General features: G+C 32.8%; 1 protein-coding gene across 16 annotated transcripts in view; it reads right to left on the reverse strand.

Annotated features, from left to right (window-relative positions):
* RALGAPA1 (Ral GTPase activating protein catalytic subunit alpha 1) overlaps positions 1–23,270 on the reverse strand; it is a 212,429-nt gene that overhangs the window by 94,570 nt on the left and 94,589 nt on the right. For all 16 annotated transcript variants that reach the window (XR_012494845.1, XM_074328151.1, XM_019750426.2 and 13 more), the window contains 9 exons: positions 20,946–21,098; positions 18,125–18,318; positions 17,779–17,877; positions 16,920–17,075; positions 15,404–15,532; positions 11,340–11,465; positions 7,952–8,010; positions 4,975–5,083; positions 3,300–3,410 (listed from right to left, as the gene is read on the reverse strand). Coding sequence is in view for 15 of the 16 variants with exons in the window: in XM_074328151.1 (XP_074184252.1) it covers positions 3,300–3,410; positions 4,975–5,083; positions 7,952–8,010; positions 11,340–11,465; positions 15,404–15,532; positions 16,920–17,075; positions 17,779–17,877; positions 18,125–18,318; positions 20,946–21,098 (1,136 nt within the window). In the remaining variant the exon portion in view is untranslated. The remainder of the gene's footprint in view (positions 1–3,299; positions 3,411–4,974; positions 5,084–7,951; positions 8,011–11,339; positions 11,466–15,403; positions 15,533–16,919; positions 17,076–17,778; positions 17,878–18,124; positions 18,319–20,945; positions 21,099–23,270) is intronic.

The raw sequence follows: 23,270 nt of genomic DNA on the forward strand, positions 1-23,270 counted from the left end.
CTTAAGTATTCATACCATTAAAAAAAAAGTTAATTGTGTGAAATAATGGATGTGTTTGTTAATTATCTTGATTTTAGGCATCATGCCACAATATCAATTCATCGTGTTGTACATTTTAAATATATACAATTATATCTGTCAATTATTCCTCAATAAAGTGGGAGGTAAATAAAGAAATCTCCTCTCTTGTCTTTTCTGTGTGTGAGAATGAATGAATGAATGAATACATAAATACTTTAAGAAAGACATTTTATAATGTGGATTTTTAAATTAACATATATTATATACTGAATAGTACATGAATACATTTGATAGAGAATATTAAATAACATTATTAAAAGGTGGTAAAATATTCATATACTGTGTTATCATTTACCCTGGAAATCTGTTGATCTCATTCAATTTTTTTATGTGCTTGTTAAAAATATACAGGGTACCAGAGGGTAAGTGGGGAAGGGGTGGTGGTAGATGAGGGTAAAGGGGATCAAATATATGGTGATGTAAGGAAAACTGACTCTGGGTGGTGAACACACAATGGGATTTATAGATGATGTAATACAGAATTGTACACCTGAAATCTATGTAACTTTACTAACAATTGTCACTACAATAAACTTTAATTAAAAAAAAAGAAATATATATGTAAATTTATTGTATTTTTATTGTATGCTATTACCGTTTTATAAATTATTGCTTCAATGCATCAAGTAGAAAAATTCTTCTAAACATACTTTATACAGTAAAAAGGCTTTACCAATAGGATCTAGTGTATTAGATGCACCTACTTAATAATGGTAATAGAACTGGGCTTCTATTGCTAACTATGCAAATAGGTAACAATTAGAGAAACGCTCCACTATTTTAGGACTTCATTTCTTCATTCAACTAGAGGTAGAGTATAATTTCATGTTCATCTGTAGCCACTGGCCATTATAATGTATGGTGAAGCAATCTGTAGCAACCCTTCACAGTTAAGAAGTACTTGGGCAGGTGTATTAATAATATATAAACTGATGAAGAAAATAAGGGAAAGTATTTGGAGGCTTAAATTGAAAAAAATCTGCTTACTTAATGAACAACCTTAATTTTCAAACAGAACAATCAATCTTAAACGGTAAAATTTCCAAGTTTTAAAATTACAGATGTTTTAATACTAACATACATATACACATACAAATGAAAGATGTTTTAAATCCAGTTACCATGTCCCCCATGATAATAGCTGTAGCCAACATTTATTAAACTTTATGTCCCCTCATTTTTATGACAAAAAGTGCAAAGTGCTTTACATGTATTTTCTCATTTAGTCTTCAGAGCAACTCTGTGAGGTAGATGTTCTTATCCCAATGAAAAGATTAAAAAAACTGGAGTTCAGAGGGTAAAGTAACTTGTTCATAGTTACAAAGTAAGTAAGTGGCACAGTGAGGGGTGACTTAAACTTGGTGTGTCTAACCCTCAAACCCAACCTCTTCACCTATATTCACGTCAACCAGTATTTACTGAACAGATCCTACATGAAAGTCACCCTAGACATAAAAAAATAAAAAATAAAAAAATGCCTTTGACGTTAAAGGAGCTTAGAATTTGTACACAAATATACCGTATTTTGCCGGGTACAATGCACTCCTAAGTATAATGCACACCCACATTTTTGGCCCAAATTTGCAGGGGAAAAAAATCCTTTGTTTTAATTTTTTAATTCAAATTTTTATTTGTTTATACTTAGGTACTTGTTTTTTGTATTATAAAGGAATTTTAGCATTTATTTATTAACATATTATGGTACAAGAAATTTTATATAACAAATTACAAAACACAAGAACAGATACAAGGTACAAGAAATTTTATGTACTGATAACAAATTCACGATATTTACGCATCACAGAAAGCCAAGAACTCTTTGTCATTACAAGTTTCTTGTAAGTTCAACAAAACCTATTATCGTATTCCAGGGTACAGGTATTACTTTGTATATGGATATTGTTATTGATTTCTAGAGTTACACTTTTAACTCATAAAAGAATTAAAAACATTTATATAGATATGGAATTAGTACTACCCATGCATCATGTGCATCTTTATTTTTCCCTCACAAATTTGGGCAAAAATAGTGTGCATCATACATGGCAAAATACAGTATTTAGTGTTATAACAGAGACTGGCAACATGGTTGAGTGGGAAAAACCTGGACTTGAAATCTTACAGATTGGGTTTGAACTGTTTCTGCCCTGTTAGCTTGTGACTTTCTTTATATAGTTACTAAATCCTCAGTCTTCTCATCTTAAAGGGGAGAAGAGGGAAGAAGATAATAGCTAACCTCAAATGACTTTTAGGAATTAAATGAAATAACTTACAAAAAGGTAACTGGTATTAGTAACTGGTACATAGTAGGTGCTTAATAAATATTAATTACCATCTTTCCTAAAAACGTTACAAGAATATGAAGATAAGAAAGATTAATTCTGGTTGAGAGAATAGGTAAGAATTTTTTTTGAGGTGATGGTATTTAAACCAATAACTGAAAGATGTGGTGGTGTGCCGCGGTTAGAGAGAAGCAGCAGAGCATTTCGGGTGGGAAGAATTGGGGGTATGTTCAGGGGATAGTAAGCTGACTCAGGTGCCTAGACTACAGTGTATTTCAAAGGAATATGTACATGATTCTGAGAAGATGGACTGGGACCTCATCTGAAGGCCTCAAATTCCCAGCTAAAGAATTTAGGTCTTATTTTATAGGCAAAGGAAACCACTCAGATTTTGTTTGGCTTTGGTTTTTTTTCAGGTTAAGTGGCATAAGAGTCATGTGAATGATGACTTGGTAGGGAAGCCCTCAGAAGCCAAGAGACCAGTTAGAAGGCTATTACACTATTATCAAGAAAGAAATAATGAAGGGCTGAAATATGTCTGGTATGGCAGAAAGTATAGGAGACACAGAATTAGACTTAAAAAAACAACAACAACTTTATAAATGATTGGCTAAAAAGGAAAAAAGAGGAATGAATTAAAATAATGTCCTGATTTTGGTGTTCTTACCTAAGAGAGAGAATGAAGCTGGATATACATTTATAGACAATGGCAATTATGAAGTTGCAGGTATCATTTAAAAACAAAAACATGATCTCCTAACAATAAAATACAAAGGAACTGTCATGAACTTTGATATCTCAAAAGAGCAGCCTGGGTTGCCATTATTTAACTATGCAAAATTGGATGAAACTGTTAAATAATTCTATATTTCAAGGTATCCAAATCTAAATATCTTTAACATGGTCATTATAAGAAATAAATGAGAAATTACTTACTTGAATAATTTTCAAGGGAGAATCAGGTTGGTAAATCTGAAGTCTAGGTACATAATGAACCAGCATGTGAAGCATGTTACAAGCTACATGGGCTACTGTTTTATTAGTAAACTATAACAAAAGAAAAAAACATAAAAATTTTCTTTCCAATCTATTATAAATCAATACAATAGCTGCTGAAAAATTTTAAATTTCATACATGTTTCCTTTTTTCATTCTATATTTATAATGCATTTATTAAAATATTATTAGGAAGATAAATATATAGCTGCAAAAAAAAAAAAATCACAACACATTCCAAAATTACAATTAACTTTATTTTTTCTTCATAATGTTTGACTGTCCTCTTTAAATAAAGTTTTATTCCATTTTCTCTTACCTGGATTTCTGCAACAGCCTCTAAATTGCTTATCTTATTATCAATCTTTTCCCCATTCCAATCTACTACCGTGTTTCCCCGAAAACAAGATCTAGCCGGACAACCAGCTCTAATGTGTCTTTTGGAGCAAAAATTAATATAAGACTTGGTATTATATTGTGCCCGGTTTTATATTATATATCATATAAGACCCGGTCTTATGGTAAAATAAGACCGGGTCTTATATTAATTTTTGCTCCAAAAGACGCATTAGAGCTGATGGTCTGGCTAGGTCTTGTTTTCGGGGAAACACAGTATATACAATACTTCCAAATTAATCTTCTAAAGAATTCCTCTGATGCTGACATTCTCACACTTAAAACTCTTAAATGACTCCCCAATGGCATAAAGTTGAACTTTTTATGTTTATCTCTCTATGACCAAATCTCACCCACTCTTCAGGCCCTGACCAAATGTCTCCTCTTCCCAAAGTCTTCTCTGGCATCTAAGTCAAAGTGATTCTACTTCCTCTGAACTCCATCAGCAGTTTATATGCACCACTCATTTGGTTCTCTCAGCTTTTTATATTTCATTACTCTTATTTTAATCTTTGTCAGCCATCGTATTATCGTATCAATCTCCTGAATCTAGTATTTACAATTCTTTTCATTTTGGTATCTCTTACTCTGCCTAACAAAGCACCTCAAACATAGTATATATTCATAAACTTCCTGTCAAATCAGTAATATTTATATTTTGTATGTTTAGAGTCCTATACAGATAGGACTATTATAGGTCTTAAGATAAAAATATCATGCATCCTTTCAGAAACAAAAAATTTCCATTTATTCATTCAGACTCTCCAAATAATTAGGTTATTATTTCTGAACAAACCTTATTCTGGTCACAAAGAGGGCATTTAACTTGAATGATAAAACCAAAAAGTTGAACAGCTCATGAATTCACAAGTAATAAAGATCAAATAATAGGTTACAAAAATACTAATTAAGAAAAAATAACCCTACATATGTTATTAAATAATTGGTTTCCTTTAGAGGAGTCATCCATATGTATGCTAGGGACAAAGCCAAATACATAAAAAGTTGATATAAAATAGGACATTACTAAGATAACCTAAATTAAGACTAGATCCACTCTTAACAAAAGTCAGAATCAAGGAAATAATGTAATAATAAATTAATGAAAACTTTATTAAATGTTTTAATCTATAAGGGCATAAGATATAATTAACATTTGGAGAAAAATAATCATATTTCTATACTATCTTAATATATTCCACTAAACAGTTCTTTTTACCTTTAAGGAAACACAAATTACATTCAGAGCTTCCTTAATTTGAGGATGATGAGACTCATGGACTAGTTCTTCACAAATCCAAATACCTAAACTGCAAAGTGCTACACATCTGCAAAAAAGGCAACCAACAATGATACAAATAAAAGTGGATGAGCCTTTAAATGAAATGAAACCACCACCACAACCAAAACACCCACAACCAGCCAACATAGAATGAACATGCACTGTTTAAGTGATCAATTTGTTAGTCTGTACATTAGCTCTTCTTAGGAAGACAAAGTGGGAGGAAAGCACATTCCCAAAACTCTAAGCCTGATTTTCAATTACAATTTACTATTAAAATCATAGGCAGGGATAAAACACAGGATCTAACAAATCCATGTTAATAAATTGATTATTTCCATAAAGCTTCCTAAACAAATATGCAATCTGCTTTCAAAAAGGAAAGAGTAAAATTTTATTAACTGATAGTTGCAAAGTAAACTTAAGCAAAAACAAGAAGCTGCTGGGATAAGTCAAATACTATTTTCATATCTTTTAAATTTAATATAGCTAGCTACAGATTCTTTTTAAAACAAATTGGAAACATAAAAAAACGTATATACTTTATAAAGGGATTCCAACAGAAACAGAACTTGTAGAATTTTTGTTCTTTTCCCTAATGCCTTGTGAAACTTCATTTCCCTACTACAATTGAGTTTCAGCTTGAAGGGAGTTATTTGATGATCAGAATCTGTAAGAATTCATGTGTTCAAGTATAAGCTTCTGATACTTGAACATACAATGTTTCTAGGAATAAAAATGCCAACTCCTTCTAGTATCCTGGTATGCCTGGCACATCCTGATACTGATATTCATAAATTAACTTCAGTAGAATGTTAAATTTCAGAACAATTCAACAATGCAGAAATGTTTTGCTTCCTGCACACACGGGATCAAAGTTCTTAAGTCCCTTCTTTTCAGTCTAGCACAGTGTTAATGCTACTCAATTGTCTCCTATCAAAACTACCAGAAAGTCTCCTAAGCGAAGTCCACTGCTTTATTTCTTCCCTATTATTATCTACTCATAGATCTTAGGTAATAGTTATAGATCTAAATAACTAAGTTTCAGGGTTAGCAGTAGAAAGAGTTGTAATCTTAAAGTAATATTAAACTGTAAAATGAAGCAAAGCTCTCCATGGATATGGCTTAGTCAAGGCACAGACTGGAAGAACAAAGTTTTTTTTTTTTTTGTAACAGCGGGATAAGGGGTGTGTGTGTGTGTGTGTGAGTGTGTGTGCGCGTGTGTGTGTATGTGTGTGGTTTCCTACATTCCTCATGATATCAAAATAATCTAGATTACTCCCAGTATCTCAACTCTCAGCTCCTGGTCGGATTTTGGGGTATAAGCTTCTAAGACCTCACATTCCTGAAAAGTATAGAAAACACATTTAGAAAATGCTTATGTTCAACTTCTGGGATTTTCCCATACTCTTAATACTATTAAGCTACCTACCACGTTAATGACTCCCAAATCTACTTCTGGGAAGCTATGTTTTAGGCTTCAATATTCTTTACTTGAGAGGCAATGTAGTTAAAAAAAATAAAAATAAAAATAAGGCAGAAAATCTAGAATCTGAAGCTCTAGGTTCAAATCTAGTTTGGCCCCTTATTATTCATGCATCTAATAAAGCTCTGAAGACAAACTGCCAGGGTTTTAATCATAGCTCTGATCTTTCTGGGTGATAGGGCAGATTATTTAAATACTCTGGGCTCCTATCAAAAGGAGACAGTAATTGCACTCATCTCCTAGAATTGTTGCAAAGATTAAATGAGGTAATGAAGTGTTTAGAACAGTGTCTGGCACATAGAAAGGACTTAATGTTAGCTTTCTAAGTGATCAGTTTCTTGCTAGCAAAATGGGAAGAATAATGATTATTCCATTAATTTCTTAGAATTGTGATGAGGAATACAATATTATAGGAAAATCCTTGTGAACTTAAAAGGCTGCCATCATTAACACAGAAAATGCTAGAGAAATATTGAAAATCATCAAATTTGAGGGTAGAACTACCAGAAATGAAAATATGGATTACTGGAAAAGAAAAAAACTGGAGCTATGTCTCATTTAAGCAAACTGCTCATTTTACATTACTTTTAGTTGCTGTAAAAAGAAGAGGTTTAAGTTAGAATCAGAATCCAAATGGTCAAAGCCATGATCTGTACTTTAATGAACCTTGGGTCAAAAAATGGGTAGATGATTGGAAAAGAGGAAACTTTGCAGAGATGTAGGTCAGAGGAGTAGTAGCACAGACTACTATTGAAGCTAATGACATACTATTAGAATTAGCTTCAAGAAATAGAAAATATGAATCAATGACATTTTGGGGAAAAGAAGAAACAGGGTGTGTTATTGGTAAATGGCTGATTTAAATCTCAACCTTTTGGGGAAAGGTTTAGTAAAACAGAAAATGCAACAGTTCTCACTTCTGAATAAGACATTTAAAAAGGAAAACATTTTAAAATCTTATTATTTATATTCTATTTTTTAAATATCCTGATCAAATATCTATAAATATTAACATATATTATTTTCTTAGATATATTACTTATCTACAACAAAAATTTTATTTTAATTCAATTGAGAAACATCCATTGGGTAACTACCACTACATTTCAAGGTACTACGCAAGAGACAGTGACAAACATAATCTGAAGGAAAAGTAAAATATACTTAAAATAAAATTAGAAGAAATCATTGTAGATACAGAGAGTAAAGAGAGTGAAAAGGGTGACTAGGATTTTATTTTTTTTAATGAAAGGTTTGTATTTAAATCACGAAAAAAAGTAAGTATCTAATCATTCAAATAATTTAAATTTGCAATTCAGAAAAGCTTTTGTGAATCTGAAATAATCTGGACTGCTAAATAATTCCACATGTAAAATAATATTGCTAACACAGAATAGTTATATCAAATCTTAAGAATATTTGACCTACCGTGCAGGACCAGAAGGCTCATCTCTTGCTGAGCTTAATACAGTTTTGATTATAAGTTCCTAAAATAAGGGGGAAATAGTTAGTAGCAATGACTAAGATTTCATTCATTCATTGAATAAATATTTAATAAATGGATACTCTGGGCCCAGGCACTGTGCCAGGTACTAGGGATACAACAGTGAAATAAAACAGTCTTTGTTCTCACATCCATACGTTCAATAGAGTACAGTATTATTCATAAAATTAACTAAATAAATGAAACAACGGTATGGTCTGAATATCTGTTCCCCCCAAATTCATATGTTTAAATCCTATCCCTGAGATGATGGTATTAGGAGGTGATTAGGTCATGAGGGTGGAACCTTTATGAATGGGATTAATGATCATACATACAAAAGAGATCCCACAGAGCTCCCGGGCTCCTACTTTGTGAGGCCACAGAGAGAAGGCGTAGGCTAAGAACCAGGAAGAGGACCCCCACCAGAATGCGACTATGCTGGAGCCTCGATCTTGGACTTTTGAGTCTTCAGAACCATGAGAAATAAGCTTCTGTCATTTATAAGCTACCCAGTCTGTGGTATTTTGTTATAGCAGCCCAACAGACAAGGACAATTTCTGAAATTTATAACCAAATGCATGTTCAAAAAATATATTTTTTCCAGATTAGAAGAGTAATAAAAAGCTCACTATAAGACAATTAAAGCAGATTTAATAGTTCAAAGATATTAATATCTTTTCAAAACTTTGAGAAATATTAAAATATTTAAAAGCAAGCCTACTCTTCTTCAATAATTTGTAAAGCATGATAATATGTGAGTTTTGGGATAAGAGCTAGATAATAGTTAAAATGATGTAAATGAATAAAATATTCTAGAGGGAGAGTAAAGAGAATTTATCCAAAGAGAAGATCGTGTAGCGATTTTATGTTTAGCAGGCAGACAAAGAAAACTAGTCTATTAAGGAGTCATAGATAGATGTTGACTTATGTACAACGTAAGTCCAAGTTGAAGAGATTTAGGAAGGACAGACATCAACAGGGTCAAACACTATAGTGGCTAAGGAGAGAACAAGAATGCCACTAGGTTTGATGACTCTATCTGTTCCTTTTAAAAACTTCATTCATTCATTCATTCATTCATTCATTCATTCAATAAGTACTGATCAGCGCGATGGGTTGTAACCTCTTTAAGAGGAATAACCTTATCTTTGTAAACTTATCCAGCCCAATGGCTGGAAATTAATAGGTACTTGAAAGATATCTATTGTATAAGCTCAAGAGCTTTCTATGTAATAGGCCCTGTCTTAGGTGCTGGAAATAGAGTAGATTAAGACATAGCATTTAAGTTTACAATCCATGGAGGGACGCAGATTTGTAAATAATTAAAACACAAGATGATGTGTATAAGGTTCTATGTGAACAAATAGCTAAACTTGGATAAGTCATAGAAGACTTCACAAAGGGGTCTTAGGTAAACCAGATTTGGACAAGTGCTCCAGGTCAAGGACTATGAGTATGTGTGTTTGGGGTGATTAAGAGAGGCCAGATCTATATAATGATGCTTTAGGTACAAGGAAATGGATTTTAAAAGCATAGAAACGAAAAACAACATGGTAGGCAGGTTCCATGTGGCTATGTGGCCACAATTTAGAGTACATGGGAAGCTGGTTTCAGGAAAAAGTTGAAAATTAAATATGACCGCTATGGCATATAACTTTGCCCTTAAATACTCATTTTTCTGACTAAGAATAATCTTCACTTTATTAGTTTTTTTTTTTTGCTTCTTTGTCATTATCAGAATTAGCTCTCATTTTGGCGATATCCCCCCTCCCCCCCACACACAAAAAGTGCGTTTTGTTTTTTTAAATTATTCTAGCCATTACTGCCTGTACAATGACCAATAGAGAACAAGGCCATTGTGAAATGCAGATCGTATGAACTAGGCTAGGCTAACCCCCAACAAACTCAAAATTGCCTAAGCAAATTAAAACTATTACCTATCCTTAACCTTCAGGGCATTCTGAAAAATAAAAGAAACCAAAGCTATTATATCCCTGAAGACCACAGGTCAATTTGCAGAGTTTTTATTAAGTGTCATTGTAAATTTACGTTGACCCATAAAATTTTATGTATAAGTGAAGTTCACCTGGTTAACAAATGTTTTCTGAGTATATACCACACGCCAAGGAGCATGTTAAGCTCTGTGTAAATGGCAGTAAATAAAACCTTGTGGAGTTTGTCTGAAGTATATATCAAACACTGAACAAGTAATTCCAAGGGTGATAAACATTGCAAAGAGAAATAGGGTGGTATGAAAAGTATATGCAACATTCCTGATGAAAACTGAAGTAAAAAAACCTTCTTTTAAAGAAAGTAAAACTTAAAAAAAAAAAATCATCGGCATGACTTCTGAGGAGCTACAATGCCTCTCTCTCCTCCCCTCTAATTCTGGGGACCAATTCAGATTGAACACAGAGACCATTTGGCAATTACTGTAACAGACACAACTTCGTACTGTTAAACCCCTGGGAATTTAAGAATACACGGGCATTCAGTTAGAGACAGGACCTGACTTAGTGACGGAATTATTCACTACCAGGCACACTGTTGGGTCCAGAGCACTAAGTGCCTTTATCCTAACTAGGAGACCCAATCACACTACTTTCCTCCACTTTGGTCTAAGAACTACTGAGTCCAGAGGACTAAGGATGCTGATCATGTCACACCTTCCCCTTCAAACAGAGGCTGACCTCTACAGAGGCACAAAACAACTTTTCACTTGAAATGTTTTAAGAAGGCTTATAAACTATTAGGAGCATATCTACTCCCTATCAGACACTATTCTCTCTCTCTTTTTTTTCGTATCAGTTAAGTTCCGTCAGAAATTATATAGTCACTGTTTAATTGCTCCATCTCCTGAAATTCAAGGAGATGTTAAATGCTTGTTACATGGGATCCCAACCCCAATTCCATAGCTTCCTGTAGCAGAACAGAATATTCCATTACATTTGAGTTATCACATTGGGAAATTGGGAGAGGGAGAGTCAAATATGTAGGTTTAGTGCCATCTCAATCTTAGATGCCTTACATTAGTAGCACAGTATCTGGCACATAGAATGTTTCAATAAATATTCAGTGAGTGAATGAATGAATCCTAAGAGATTGACATGTGAGTAGGTTCAATGATAAGAAAATGTTTCCAAAGAAGTTATAAACACAAAAAAGGTTATGTGCCTAATGGATATTCCAGCCTCTGTGTCTGAGGGGCATGGCTGGTTAATGTTCTTTAATAATTATGTAGATTTCTAAGAAAAGAATACACATTTTCTTGAATATACATTACGATTATACAATCATTTAAATGCTTAAAATTGGCGTCTGAATTCTTACCTTAACATCTGTAAACTGAGACACAGCAATGTCAGGAATGTTGGGATGCAGAGCAGGCAGTTCACAGTATAAGTTGGGAAAGCAAACCAAAGACCCCAGAAGAACTTGGGCTTCCACTCGTGGTGCCTATGTATCCAGATTTTAAAAATCTTTAAAAGGTATTTAGTACGACTATAAATAGGAATATAGCTTAGCTAACAACATAAAATTACCTTAATTTTGAGGGAAAATATAAATACTTTCATTTTAAAGGCAACTCACACATCATAACATCGTTCTAATGAGCAGATGGCTCAATGTCACTAGATTATATTTGTTACGATCTATGGAAGAATAAAATAACTAAGGATGAAATGTTAACTGTATCTTCAAGAAACAGGCACTAGTCTAGGTGGTTTTTATGATACTATGCATATGAGAAAAGCATTGCCCATACTCATTACTAAAAGCCAAATTAGAATTTATGTGTGGACTGCAGATGAAGGTAACTTTTCATCTTTCCTCCTTAGATGTATTAAGCCATTTCTAAAGTATCAGCACTGAACGTTTCTTTTTCTGCTGAGTTCTTGTCTACCAAACACCAATATCACCTAACATATTGGTATATTTACTAAAATACCTACAAATTGATTTATATGTTTAATAATGCCTAACAAAAATGCTAAAACGATCTATTAGAAATATAATACTTCTATTCACATAAATCAAGCATCTATCTTCCAAAGGATTTCTTCATATTAATAGAGGCAATGGAGTAGTACTCTATTATTATTTTCAACATAACAACTTGTTTCTGTATTTAAAAAATAATCTAGGTTTACAGATACAAGGCAGCAGCATAAAAGGGCAGGGTAAGCTTGCAGCCACCATCCCAATTTAAAGTAAGTTATCCTATAAAAATGAAATTGATAAAAAACAATACTTAATGACAGAGATTACCTAAGGGTTTTTCTTTAAAGGTAGATAATAAGGTAACTGGAAATGTTCAGGTATATGGATATAATGGGGGCAGACCTGGAATGTTATTGTAATTAAGCAAAGTGAAAACTAAATCAATTATTTTGTAATCTACCTGGCAGGGGGTGGGGTGGGGGTGATTAACAGAGAGAAGATGGCATGTATGAGATCTAAAATGGAAATCTAAAAGCAAGACTGAGACTGTGTATCGCCAACATCATCCACAGGAAAAGACTGTCCTTGTAATGGAGATGTGGGTATCAGGTTTGATTTCTGCAATTATTTGATTTCCTAAGCAGCCTTTCTCAACAGGTGTTCCTCATATGAACCACATAAAACAGAAAATGACAATTTTCTAAATTTTCCAACGATGCTATGTAACTAGTCTCATTTGACCCTGTTTCCCTGAAAATAAGACCTAGCCGGACAATCAGCTCTAATGCGTCTTTTGGAGCAAAAGTTAATATAAGACCTGGTATTATATAATATCACATATATCATATTATATCATATCATATCATACCATATCATATATTATGTAAGACCGGGTCTTATATAATAGTAAAATAAGACCGGATCTTATATTAATTTTTGCTCCAAAAGATTAGAGCTAATTGTCCAACTAGGTCTTATTTTCAGGGAAACACGGTAAATGCGCAGGAGGGAAGTGCGGCTACATAAAATGGATGTCTAAGCACCTTAGGGCTTAATTTTCTTGCACAACCTTGAAAAAAGGTGACAGGAAATACACTGACTGGTCATCTGAAATAATTGGCCCACTGAACAGTAACAGTTTTCACAGTGGATAAAAAATGACATCAGTTCATGTATCAGTACCCTCTGAGTTCTCTAAACCTTTCCCAGTATTCAAGAGATTGACAATCTGTATACACTGATAATATGATAATAGCCTTTTAAATCGTTTACCATCTTTAGTTTGTCTTCCACTTAATCTACTCTTTGAGTAATACTTATTTAATACTCCCAAACACAGATTCAATCATCTCTCCAACTACTTTAAAAAATTTAACTGTTTAGTACAGCATTATAATCCTGGCATTCAAGACCTTCCAAGATGTAGTCTAAAGCTGTGCTTCCTAATCTTTAATGTCTGTATCAATCATTTATAACATAGGAGTTAAAATGTATATTCTGTTTCAGTAGATCTGGGATGGGGTCTGAAATTCTGCATTTCTAACAAGCACCCAGAACATGCCAAATGTTTCTGGTGTGCAGACCACATTTTGGGTAGCTGGATCTAAAGTCCAGTTCTGTTCTTTCTACTACTCTTTAGTCAGATTAACTAGCTTTTCAACAAAATGGATTATTTGTCATTCCTTGAACACAGCTTACTCATGTCTGTATTCTTCTGCCTGGAATACCATCCCTCATCTCCGTTATAAAAATACTACTAATCTTTCAAGGACGTATTCAAGTATCTTTTCCATGAAACATCCTCAATGTTTATAATATCCCCAATCAAATAAGATCTCTTCTTTGTCTGAATTGCCAAATTATTTTATTTTATTTCACAAACTCTCATATTGCACATACGTGTCATATCATGTTCCAACCATATTACAAACATTAATCATTAAATATTAATTTAATCCTTATAAAATAACTCTATTAGGAAGGTTATCTCCTAGAAGAAACTGAGAAAGAGAAATTAAAGGAGTAAGTTGCACAACGTCTCACAGCTAGTAAGTGGCAGAGCTGGGATTTGAACCCAGGCAGACTAACTCTAGACTCCATGCTATTAACTACTATGCTAAGCTCTTCTTATTGCTATCCATTTGTTGTCCTATATTCTATAGTTGTTGATATACTTTCATATCTTCCCAGCAGAAGACTGTATGTTGCTTGATCACATTTATGCTATATCCTTCTGTATTCCACCCAAAGTAATACTTTGTATACAAGGGGAAACAAAAGTTTAATAACCATAAAAGGGCTTAGCACCATGTTTAATACATACTAGGTGCTAAATAAAAACATTCGATTAATAAACACCTGTAAGTGTGATGGTGGGCTAGGTCCTGGAGATACGAGATGAGTAAGACATGATCATTTTCTCAGAGAAGTGGAGAAATGGGATTAATAACGAACTATTCTTCTCTTATTTGCACATTTCCTCTAGGTGATTGCATCCAGTTTCATATCTTTCAATACTATCTATAAACCAACGTCTCCCAGCTTTACATTTTCAGTCCTGACATTTCCTTTGAGCTCCTGACTTACACATGCAGTGGCCCTCCTGACATCTCCTCATGGATGTCTGTCTAATAGGCAGCTTACTATGCCCCAAATAGAACTCCTTCTCATTCACTGTTGGTCTTTTGCAGCTTATAAATGAAAACATGTACATTAAACTGTTTTGCAAGTTATAAGGTGCTAGTCAAGTAGTACTGGTTTTTCTCTCCCAAATGCTCTTAGCTTTTTCTAGTAGGCTTTCAGTTAATTGTTATTTCTCATTTATACTTTGCTCATGAGTGATCTTTCTAAAATATACATTTGATCATGTCACTCCTTGCCTAAAATCCTTCAACGGTTATTCATTCTTTCCTTAGGATGAAATCTAATCTCTTCAGCACTATAAACACAGTTACTGCCTTTCTCTTTAGTTCATCACTACCATTTACATATGAAAATGTTTCAATTATACTGAGTTACTTGGCACTGTCTCACAGCTCCATACCTGTATGAAAAATTCTCACATGCTGTTTTAGAGTTTAGAGTATACTCCTAGAGCATATTTCTCAGTTACCCTCCTCTGTTTCTTTTCTTTTGCTATAGCCCATTGCCTTTACTTTCTTCCCTTCATTTCCTTAGATTTCCTCAACTTAAAATTTTATTTTGCTTATCAAACTTAGTCCATTTCTATAGTTCCTGGGATCAATTCATTAACTAATTTTAGTACTTTCTTACACTTCAGAATTTCTCGCTCACTTTTTTTTTAATGGGAGAAGCAATCAATACCAATTAAACTATAAATTTTCCTGAAGATCAGATTGTCATATAATATTTTTATCCTCTGTTGCTTTGTTAGTTGAGTCCTGGCTAACTACAGTTTGTTATATTATGAAGAACAGGAAATTAAAACTTACATTGAGAAAAGCTGAAGAAGCCACTCTGCCAGCTGCTACAATAAAATCCATAATAAGCATTGTGGCACCAGGCAAACCAAGTGAAAAAAATTGAGGTGAGCAGTGTTTGATGATTGTATTGACAATATCCTTAGGAATAAGGAAAGAAGGGGGAAAGAATATCACAAATGTAATCTTGGGTATCAGCTAATCAATATCCTTAAAAATAGTTACCACATGAAATAATGAAACAGGTAATTACTATATGCTGGCTCATCTTCCAAATAATCCATGCTTAGTATTATATTCTGTCAAAGTTAAAACATTTGTTTAACTGAAACCAATATTGTACTTTTTTCACACTAGAGAGTAAGTTAGATGGCTCTTTGCTTCAGAGGGTTAAAAATACAAGGCCCACGTGTTGTAAAACTGACCTGCAGAATAGTTCTTCCTGCTACCTGTTTGCTTCCATGTGTTAACTCTGATCTCTGAAGTTGGATGACCTGTTACGTGGCAACTGGAGAGATTCTCTTTTTTTTTAGATAAATTGAAATCCTTTGATGATAGATATCTAGCCTCAGAAATCTAGACATAGACTTTTCTGAGGGAATATTCTTAATCTGGTTATTCACTCACTTTGCCTTTGGGATTTACCATGAGAATGCAGTATATTAGGTTGTATTACTCAATCTGTTTTATCTTAAATGAAAACTGTCTGTCTTTTTCCAATAATTAAGAGTGTCATTTTATCTGAGACATGTTTATAAGGTAGAACATTGTAATTATTTCTAATTAACGTAAGAAGTTTTTTCATTTTTCAGAAAAAGGTAATTATCATCTTATTAATTTATATTTCATATATATATTAATTTATATATAATTTAATATTAATTTAATGTTCTCTAAATGAACTACAAGTGAAATTTAACCAATAAAAATGTTTACATTACTTTGATTTGCAACCTCCCACCAGTTTTACGGCCAGGATCAAGACCCCTGAAGTAATATTCTAGAGTCATAATTATGACTATATACTGTAATGATAGTGACTGATAAAAACACCAAGTTAATATACTCATCACTGTCTTCATACAATCTATGGTGATAAGAAAATGTGATGTGCTAACTCTTAGAATGGGAAAATACCTCTGACTGCTGCATGACAAGATGAGTAAATCTATGTGTCTCGAGTGCCAGTTATCAAGTAACAATTACGAAACACCTAATAAGTACATTAGGACATTAAAAGAAGATGCTGTCAACCTAAGCAAAGGATGGTTTGATCTCTTCAAAAAGTGAACTAGTTGGTATAACATTACAGGAACAATGTATTTAATAATCAAGTCAATCCCCTAAAAACAATAGCTTGTTTTTCACCTATGTTTCAAAAACAAATGAGATCATAAAATGGAAAAAAATCTGTAAATAAACCACTACAAAAGGGAATATTTTTAATTCTAGACCTTAAATGTCAAGAGTTAAACAGAATCAAGAATTAAACTTATAAAACAACTTGTTAGAAAGTGTATATATTTACCTGATCGATATGAAGTAATCCACAATGCATTATATTGTAGAAATGTGTTAGAAAATCTCTATTTGGAGAAACATCTTGTCTTCTTTTCATTGTATTACAAATAAGTTTATAAGCATGTAATTTACCTTGTTTATATTTATCAGTCAACATGGTTGCCTACAATTCAAAGGTGTTGGTTTTAATGCTCAAAACAAATATTATTTATTAAATACTTAAACATTTGAATATAGCAAGCAATATATTTGTTTTAATGTATTTCTATGTTGGCCCAGTTTCTTTACTGAACTAAATATCAGGATCACTGAAACTATTATCATTAAAATGACACGATCAGCTCTAATGCGTCTTTTGGAGCAAAAATTAATATAAGATCCAGTCTTATTTTTACTATAATATTAATATAAGACCGGGTCTTACATTAATTTTTGCTCCAAAAGACGCATTAGAGCTGATGGTCTGGCTAGGTCTTATTTTCGGGAAAACACGGTAGGTATGAATAAACACACACTGTTTCACTTAGGAAAATGCACCAAACTTATCAAGTGATACTTAAAAGAAGTACATATTTAAAGTACATACATACTGTGACACAAATTCAGGCTTCTATTTCACCTAACTACAATAAAAAATAATTTTCTATAAAAACAAATAAAAATGATACATCCTGTATAATAATTTTGCTATGCCCACTCTCCTCTTTATATAACTCCTAATGACTAACAACTAAGTGCTCTAGAAGAAGAGCTAGAAGAAGTAGTCTAGAAGAAGACTACAACAGCTCAAGTATCTACCAAATGTTTAAGACTGACAAAGTTTCTATGTGAAACTTTTAAATTAACAATTTGTATATTAAGCTTACCTTGAAAAGCCACGGTGTAAGAATTCTCAGTGGAGGAATCAAAACTGGTGGAGAAGGGGAGGTCAGGTTATCAGTTGAAATGCCGAGGTTATCTCTAATCTGTAATTTTCAAATAAAATACAAAAAACCTATGAAAAGTGTTCTCTCTTCCAATTTGTTTTACCTTATGCTTGAGATCAAATCCAGTATCTACCACTAACTAAATATTTAATCATGGTTAAGTGACTACACCACGGTAGGCACCAGTTTATAATAAGAGGGTGGGGAGGTGACAAGTTATTTAGGGCTTCTACTTCTTAATACTCCATTTTACTCTCCTTCTTCCCTTATATCTTTTCTTTTTTACCTTAGCTAAATTCTGCCAAAGTTCACAGAGGTAATCAAAAACTTGAGCATGTATTTCAGGATCCATAATAGTGTTGACATCTCCCAAAATGCCTAGCATTCTTCGCCACATTACAGTAGCAACATCAGCATGCCATCCTGTGAGAGTACCCCCTGCCATCACACTACAGCATTCAGATGGAAATTCACTGATTTCTACAGAAAACAATAGAAAAATGTCAGTAATTTTTTTCTGGAGAATTGATCAAAAAATACAAGAATTGAATTAACAATCTTAAATATCTATAAAAGTGAATAAAAGAAATGTCCATATGCAACAGTTTCTTTTCTTTCCTTTTTTTTTTTATAAGGTCAAAACATCATCACCAGTTTATAATTCCTCATTCTGGCAATAAATACGTATTCAAAGTGCTTCTGTCTAGATTTACCTAAGGAGGAAATGATGTAGATGAAGAAATTTATTTTTTATATAAAGATTATATTTATAACTACATACTCTATCTAATAACCACTTCAGGTTCTATCATGTAAATCTCAGGCTGAAGGCAGATCCTGTAGGAAGTTTTCATAGGCCTGTTTCTTTGTAGTTAAAACTTCCAAAGAAATATATTTCACAGTTATGTCAGACCTAGCATTAAAAGGAACATCACAATGACATGGAAAAATATACATTTTTACTAAAATTTAAACAATATATAATTTCCATAATTATGTTTTTATTAATATTGGCAAGATTATACGTAAGACATATAGGTAACCTTGGGTCCTAGTGTCATTTCTGTCACTAATTATGTGATGTACAAATTATTTGATAACCTCATTAAGGCTATATTTCTTTATCTGTAAAACAGATGATTTAGCTGGATATCATTATAGCTTAAGAAGAAAAAAACACCGTCCATCACTATTCAATGTACATAGTGGAAAAGGCAAAATCGTTAGAAAATCAGTAGATTTTTCCTGCTTGATAAAATCTCAATGTACTGATGATTTACAAGTTTGTTCTTAGAACATGCATATCCTTTACTCTTAATGTTTACCTCGTTTCTCTTTCCATATAAAGTGTACAATAACTGATTATATTACTAAAAACTTTCTAGTCTTTGACAACAATAAAAAATAGACTTCTGGTATAAGCCCACTAAAAAAAAAACCAAAAAGAAACCTGACGTTTTAACCATTACTGTTAACATCTCCCCTCTCTACAGACCCTTCATTATATAGTGATAAATTTACTTCGTCTAACTTATCCTTCTCAAAGTAAAGCTAACAAAATTTTAAATGATTTCAAAGCAAGTAACAATGTGTGATTTTTCGGATAATCCTGGACTGGGCTGATGTGAGATAGTCAGAAAGGGTATTATTTGAACAACTAAGGAAATTTAATTACGGACTGAAATTGCAGTGATGTATCAATGTTAAATATCCTGAATGTGGCCATTATATTGTGGTCATGCAGGAAATGTACACTTATTCTTAGAACATTCTTGCTGAAGTGTTTAGGTGTGGAGGGTCTGATATTTGCAATTCACTCTTAAATGGCTCTGCAAAAAAACATCAAAAAAAAAAAAAAGACGGTGAGATTTTTTTTTGCACGTGTATATGTAGATATAAAGAGATTAAGTGGCAAAATACTAACAACTTGTGAATTTATCTGAAAGATCTATGGGTATTTATTTTATTAGTCTTGCAGCTTTTCTAAAAGTTTAAAAATTTTCCCAAATGTCATGAAGAAAACTGAAAACAAACAAAAAATTGCAGACCAAAGGAGGAAAGAAAAGGTTAGAAACAACCCATAAACCAGAAAATTAGGGCTATGTAATTGCAAAGTAATTGCTTGTTAAGAGAATGAGTACTTTAAAAAGGAAAAGGCCAGAAATTATATGGCTTTAAATTTCTTCCTTTGGTCAGAGTAAATGTGCTGCATTACCATGAAAACTGGCATTTCATATTATGCATTATAAATATCTCATCCACTATGTCCTTGACCAAAGTTTTTGGCCTATTTACAAAATGACTTTTTATCCTGATGCTTATTACATCATGTAGGACTTAGCAAAAATAACTTTTTTAAAATCTGTAGTTTCTAAGGTTCCTAGTCACTTTTTAATATTTACTTAAAAATAAAAATACTTAATTTAGACAGCCCACTTTTTAATTAAATTTAGTTGATATACTTGCAGAATCAAATCAATAAAAAATTGTTAATTTGATCAATTATTTCATTGAAAGCTTGGTTAGCAAATGATAATGCTACCACTTTCTCCTGTGAGTCAGCAGGTTCTTTAGATGCCACATCAAGAATAATAATGCCAAATTATGTATTTCCTCCTCTAGGAAATGAATGGTACTGTATCAATGAAAATACAACACACAAAATTAATGCAATCACTAATGCTAGGACTGTAGTCAACTATAATAAAATTATATGACTTTAAATTTCTTTCTTTGGTCAGAGTAAATGTGCTGCAAATCAGAGTATAAATATCTTAAGAGCAAGAAAAAATGTTATAATAACAAATTTCTTAAAGACTTAGAAAAGTCCAATGACTTAAAATAATACATAATAAATATATATATAATACATAATCTCCCAGATGTGTAAGATGCTTTATTTTAAGATCTGACACTTATGCTCTGAAAGGAGAAATGGCAAATATCTAATTTCCAAATATCGCCTAGGTCATTGGGCGTCTTAAAATAATACATAATAAATATGTATATAATACATAATCTCCCAGAAGTGTAAGATGCTTTATTTTAAGATCTGACACTTATGCTCTGAAAGGAGAAATGGCAAATATCTAATTTCCAAATATTGCCTAGGTCATCGGGCGTCTGAAGAACAGAGTGGTGGAGCTTCTCATCGAGCTGTAGATCTTTCTGTTCCATATGATCTATATTCAGTGTGGAAGGAGAGGGTGTTTGTGACCTGGATCCCAGAGCTGAATGAACTGGAGAAGCACTTTCAGACCCTGTAAATATAATTTCATAAAGTTACCACAGAGGTAAGATGTAATGCTTAAAGTCCCAATAAAACAGAAATTAAAAACACCAAAAGATAAAAAGGTTATAAATTGACCAAAGAGATAAACTCTTAATATTATGTGAGACTTTGTATCTTAGGGGTCTCATCTCATGTCTACCATGGGACTAGTATGGAATCAGAACTGGACACACAAGTTGATAGGAACCATCAGTGAGAGCAAGAATCTCTACTCCCATTCCTGGTCCAGCTATACAAACTCTGGTACCCACTGCTATTGTAATATTTCATTTTCTTCAAACTTGGGCAAGTCAAGAGAAGTACTTGCTCATTGCAGCTCTACATGCTACTATCATTGCTAGCCTGAATTACAGTGGTCCATGGTGGTCCTAGCCTTTGGACAACCTCTCCCCACGATTACTTCCTCCCAAACCATTTTCCATAAGGCAGCAAAAAGATCTAAAAATCTAATCTAATCACATCACTCCCTCATTTAAAATTATGGCTCTTTCGTGGCCTCAGCATAAGCCCAAACTTCTTAGTGTGGTTTTCCAGTCTTCCTGCAACTTTCTCACTGCTCCACGATCTTTTAAATTCTAGCCATAGAAAGTAAACTGCTGATATTTGTCAGAATGTATTATACGTCTGGCCTTTTCCAATGTTTTTCCTTTACATGGTGTCCTAATCCTCTTCTTTCAGGTCTGGTTAACTTCTATTTATTTTTTAGGTCTCAGCTTAGATACTGCTTCCTGAGAAGCCTAATCCTGACCTATCCAGCGTGAATAAGGAGTCTCTGCTGTAAGTCCTTGTATTTCCCCATCATACCGCCGATCATACTGACTTGAAACTGCCTGTTTTAGTTTTCAGTAGCGCATACCCTCTGTAAGAACAGGGGTTGATCTATGTTATATACTGTAGTATTGCTAGTGCCTAGGACAGTGTCTGGTACATGGCAGGCCTTCTTGTTATTTTAAATTATGTACAGCATAAATTAATATTGTATTGAACAATTGGTGGTGGTTATAAGGGAGTGCTGCTAGTACCAAGCAAGCAGTTAGAGTATTAGGTCTTTTCGTTTTATTTTTAAGCTTCTTTCCAGCAGAGAACTATCAATATTCTGGACCCAATAATCATAAAACTCTACCTTTGTTACATCTTTCTATACAGTAAAGCAAAAACCGAGTAAGTTAAATACATTACTTGTATTATTTTAATCCCACAAACGTGTCTTCCCATATTATTTATATAATTTTTAAACATAATACCATAAATGCCTTAAAAAGTACATATAGAGCTACCATACAAATGCCTTACTGAATAATAATCGTATGATTCCATCTGGGCTCAATTATGATACATAGTAGGTGGTTAAGTTTCCCGTCTTTCATTTGAGATTTTGTGTAAATTCATATGGCACGAAATCATGGTAAAGGACAGTTACAGAAACTTAAGAATTCTATACCTTAATACATACACAAACTGCTGAGGGCATAATGAAAACAATCTCCTTAATATTTATTAAAAACTTCATGTGACAAAAAAAAGCATCAGTCTTTTAGTCAAATGCTGTGCAATACAAATCTATCCTTTTCTCCATGTATTCTCTTCATCCATAAAAATCTGATTCCTTTTTAAGAACTGAGATTAATTTTTTATTAACATTAGCTATTAGATAATTATTACTGCCTTTAATTTTATTAATAACAACATATAATGGCTGACTTATAGGCATTTTCCTCTTAAAGAATTTTTTTTAAGTATTGCTATAAACATAGTCATGCCTTGAAAACAGGCTATTTAGTTTTTGTTCTTATCTTCTGTATGAGATTTCTTTCACAGTTTTTGAAAAAATTTATAGAAAAATAGAAGATTTCAGGACTACTAAATCCTTTGATAGTATACTGCTATTCTTAAAGTTAATAGAGTGATTAATATATGCAAACTTCACCTTCAGAAAATACTGTGTTGAATAGCTTGTATATTGAATATACGGAGTTGTACCCTTTGCTGAATTTTATGTCTTTTAAACAGAAATCAATTGCTTCTAAGATAAACACCCCTGCACTATTACTAATAGCACTGATTAAACTTAGAATTCCTAATAAAACTTCCTAGTAGAATTCTAGAAACAGTCACTATGTAGAGTAAATATAGGTTACAT

The sequence above is a fragment of the Rhinolophus sinicus genome, linkage group LG03, assembly GCF_036562045.2.
Source record: "Rhinolophus sinicus isolate RSC01 linkage group LG03, ASM3656204v1, whole genome shotgun sequence".
Taxonomy (NCBI): Eukaryota; Metazoa; Chordata; class Mammalia; order Chiroptera; family Rhinolophidae; genus Rhinolophus; species Rhinolophus sinicus.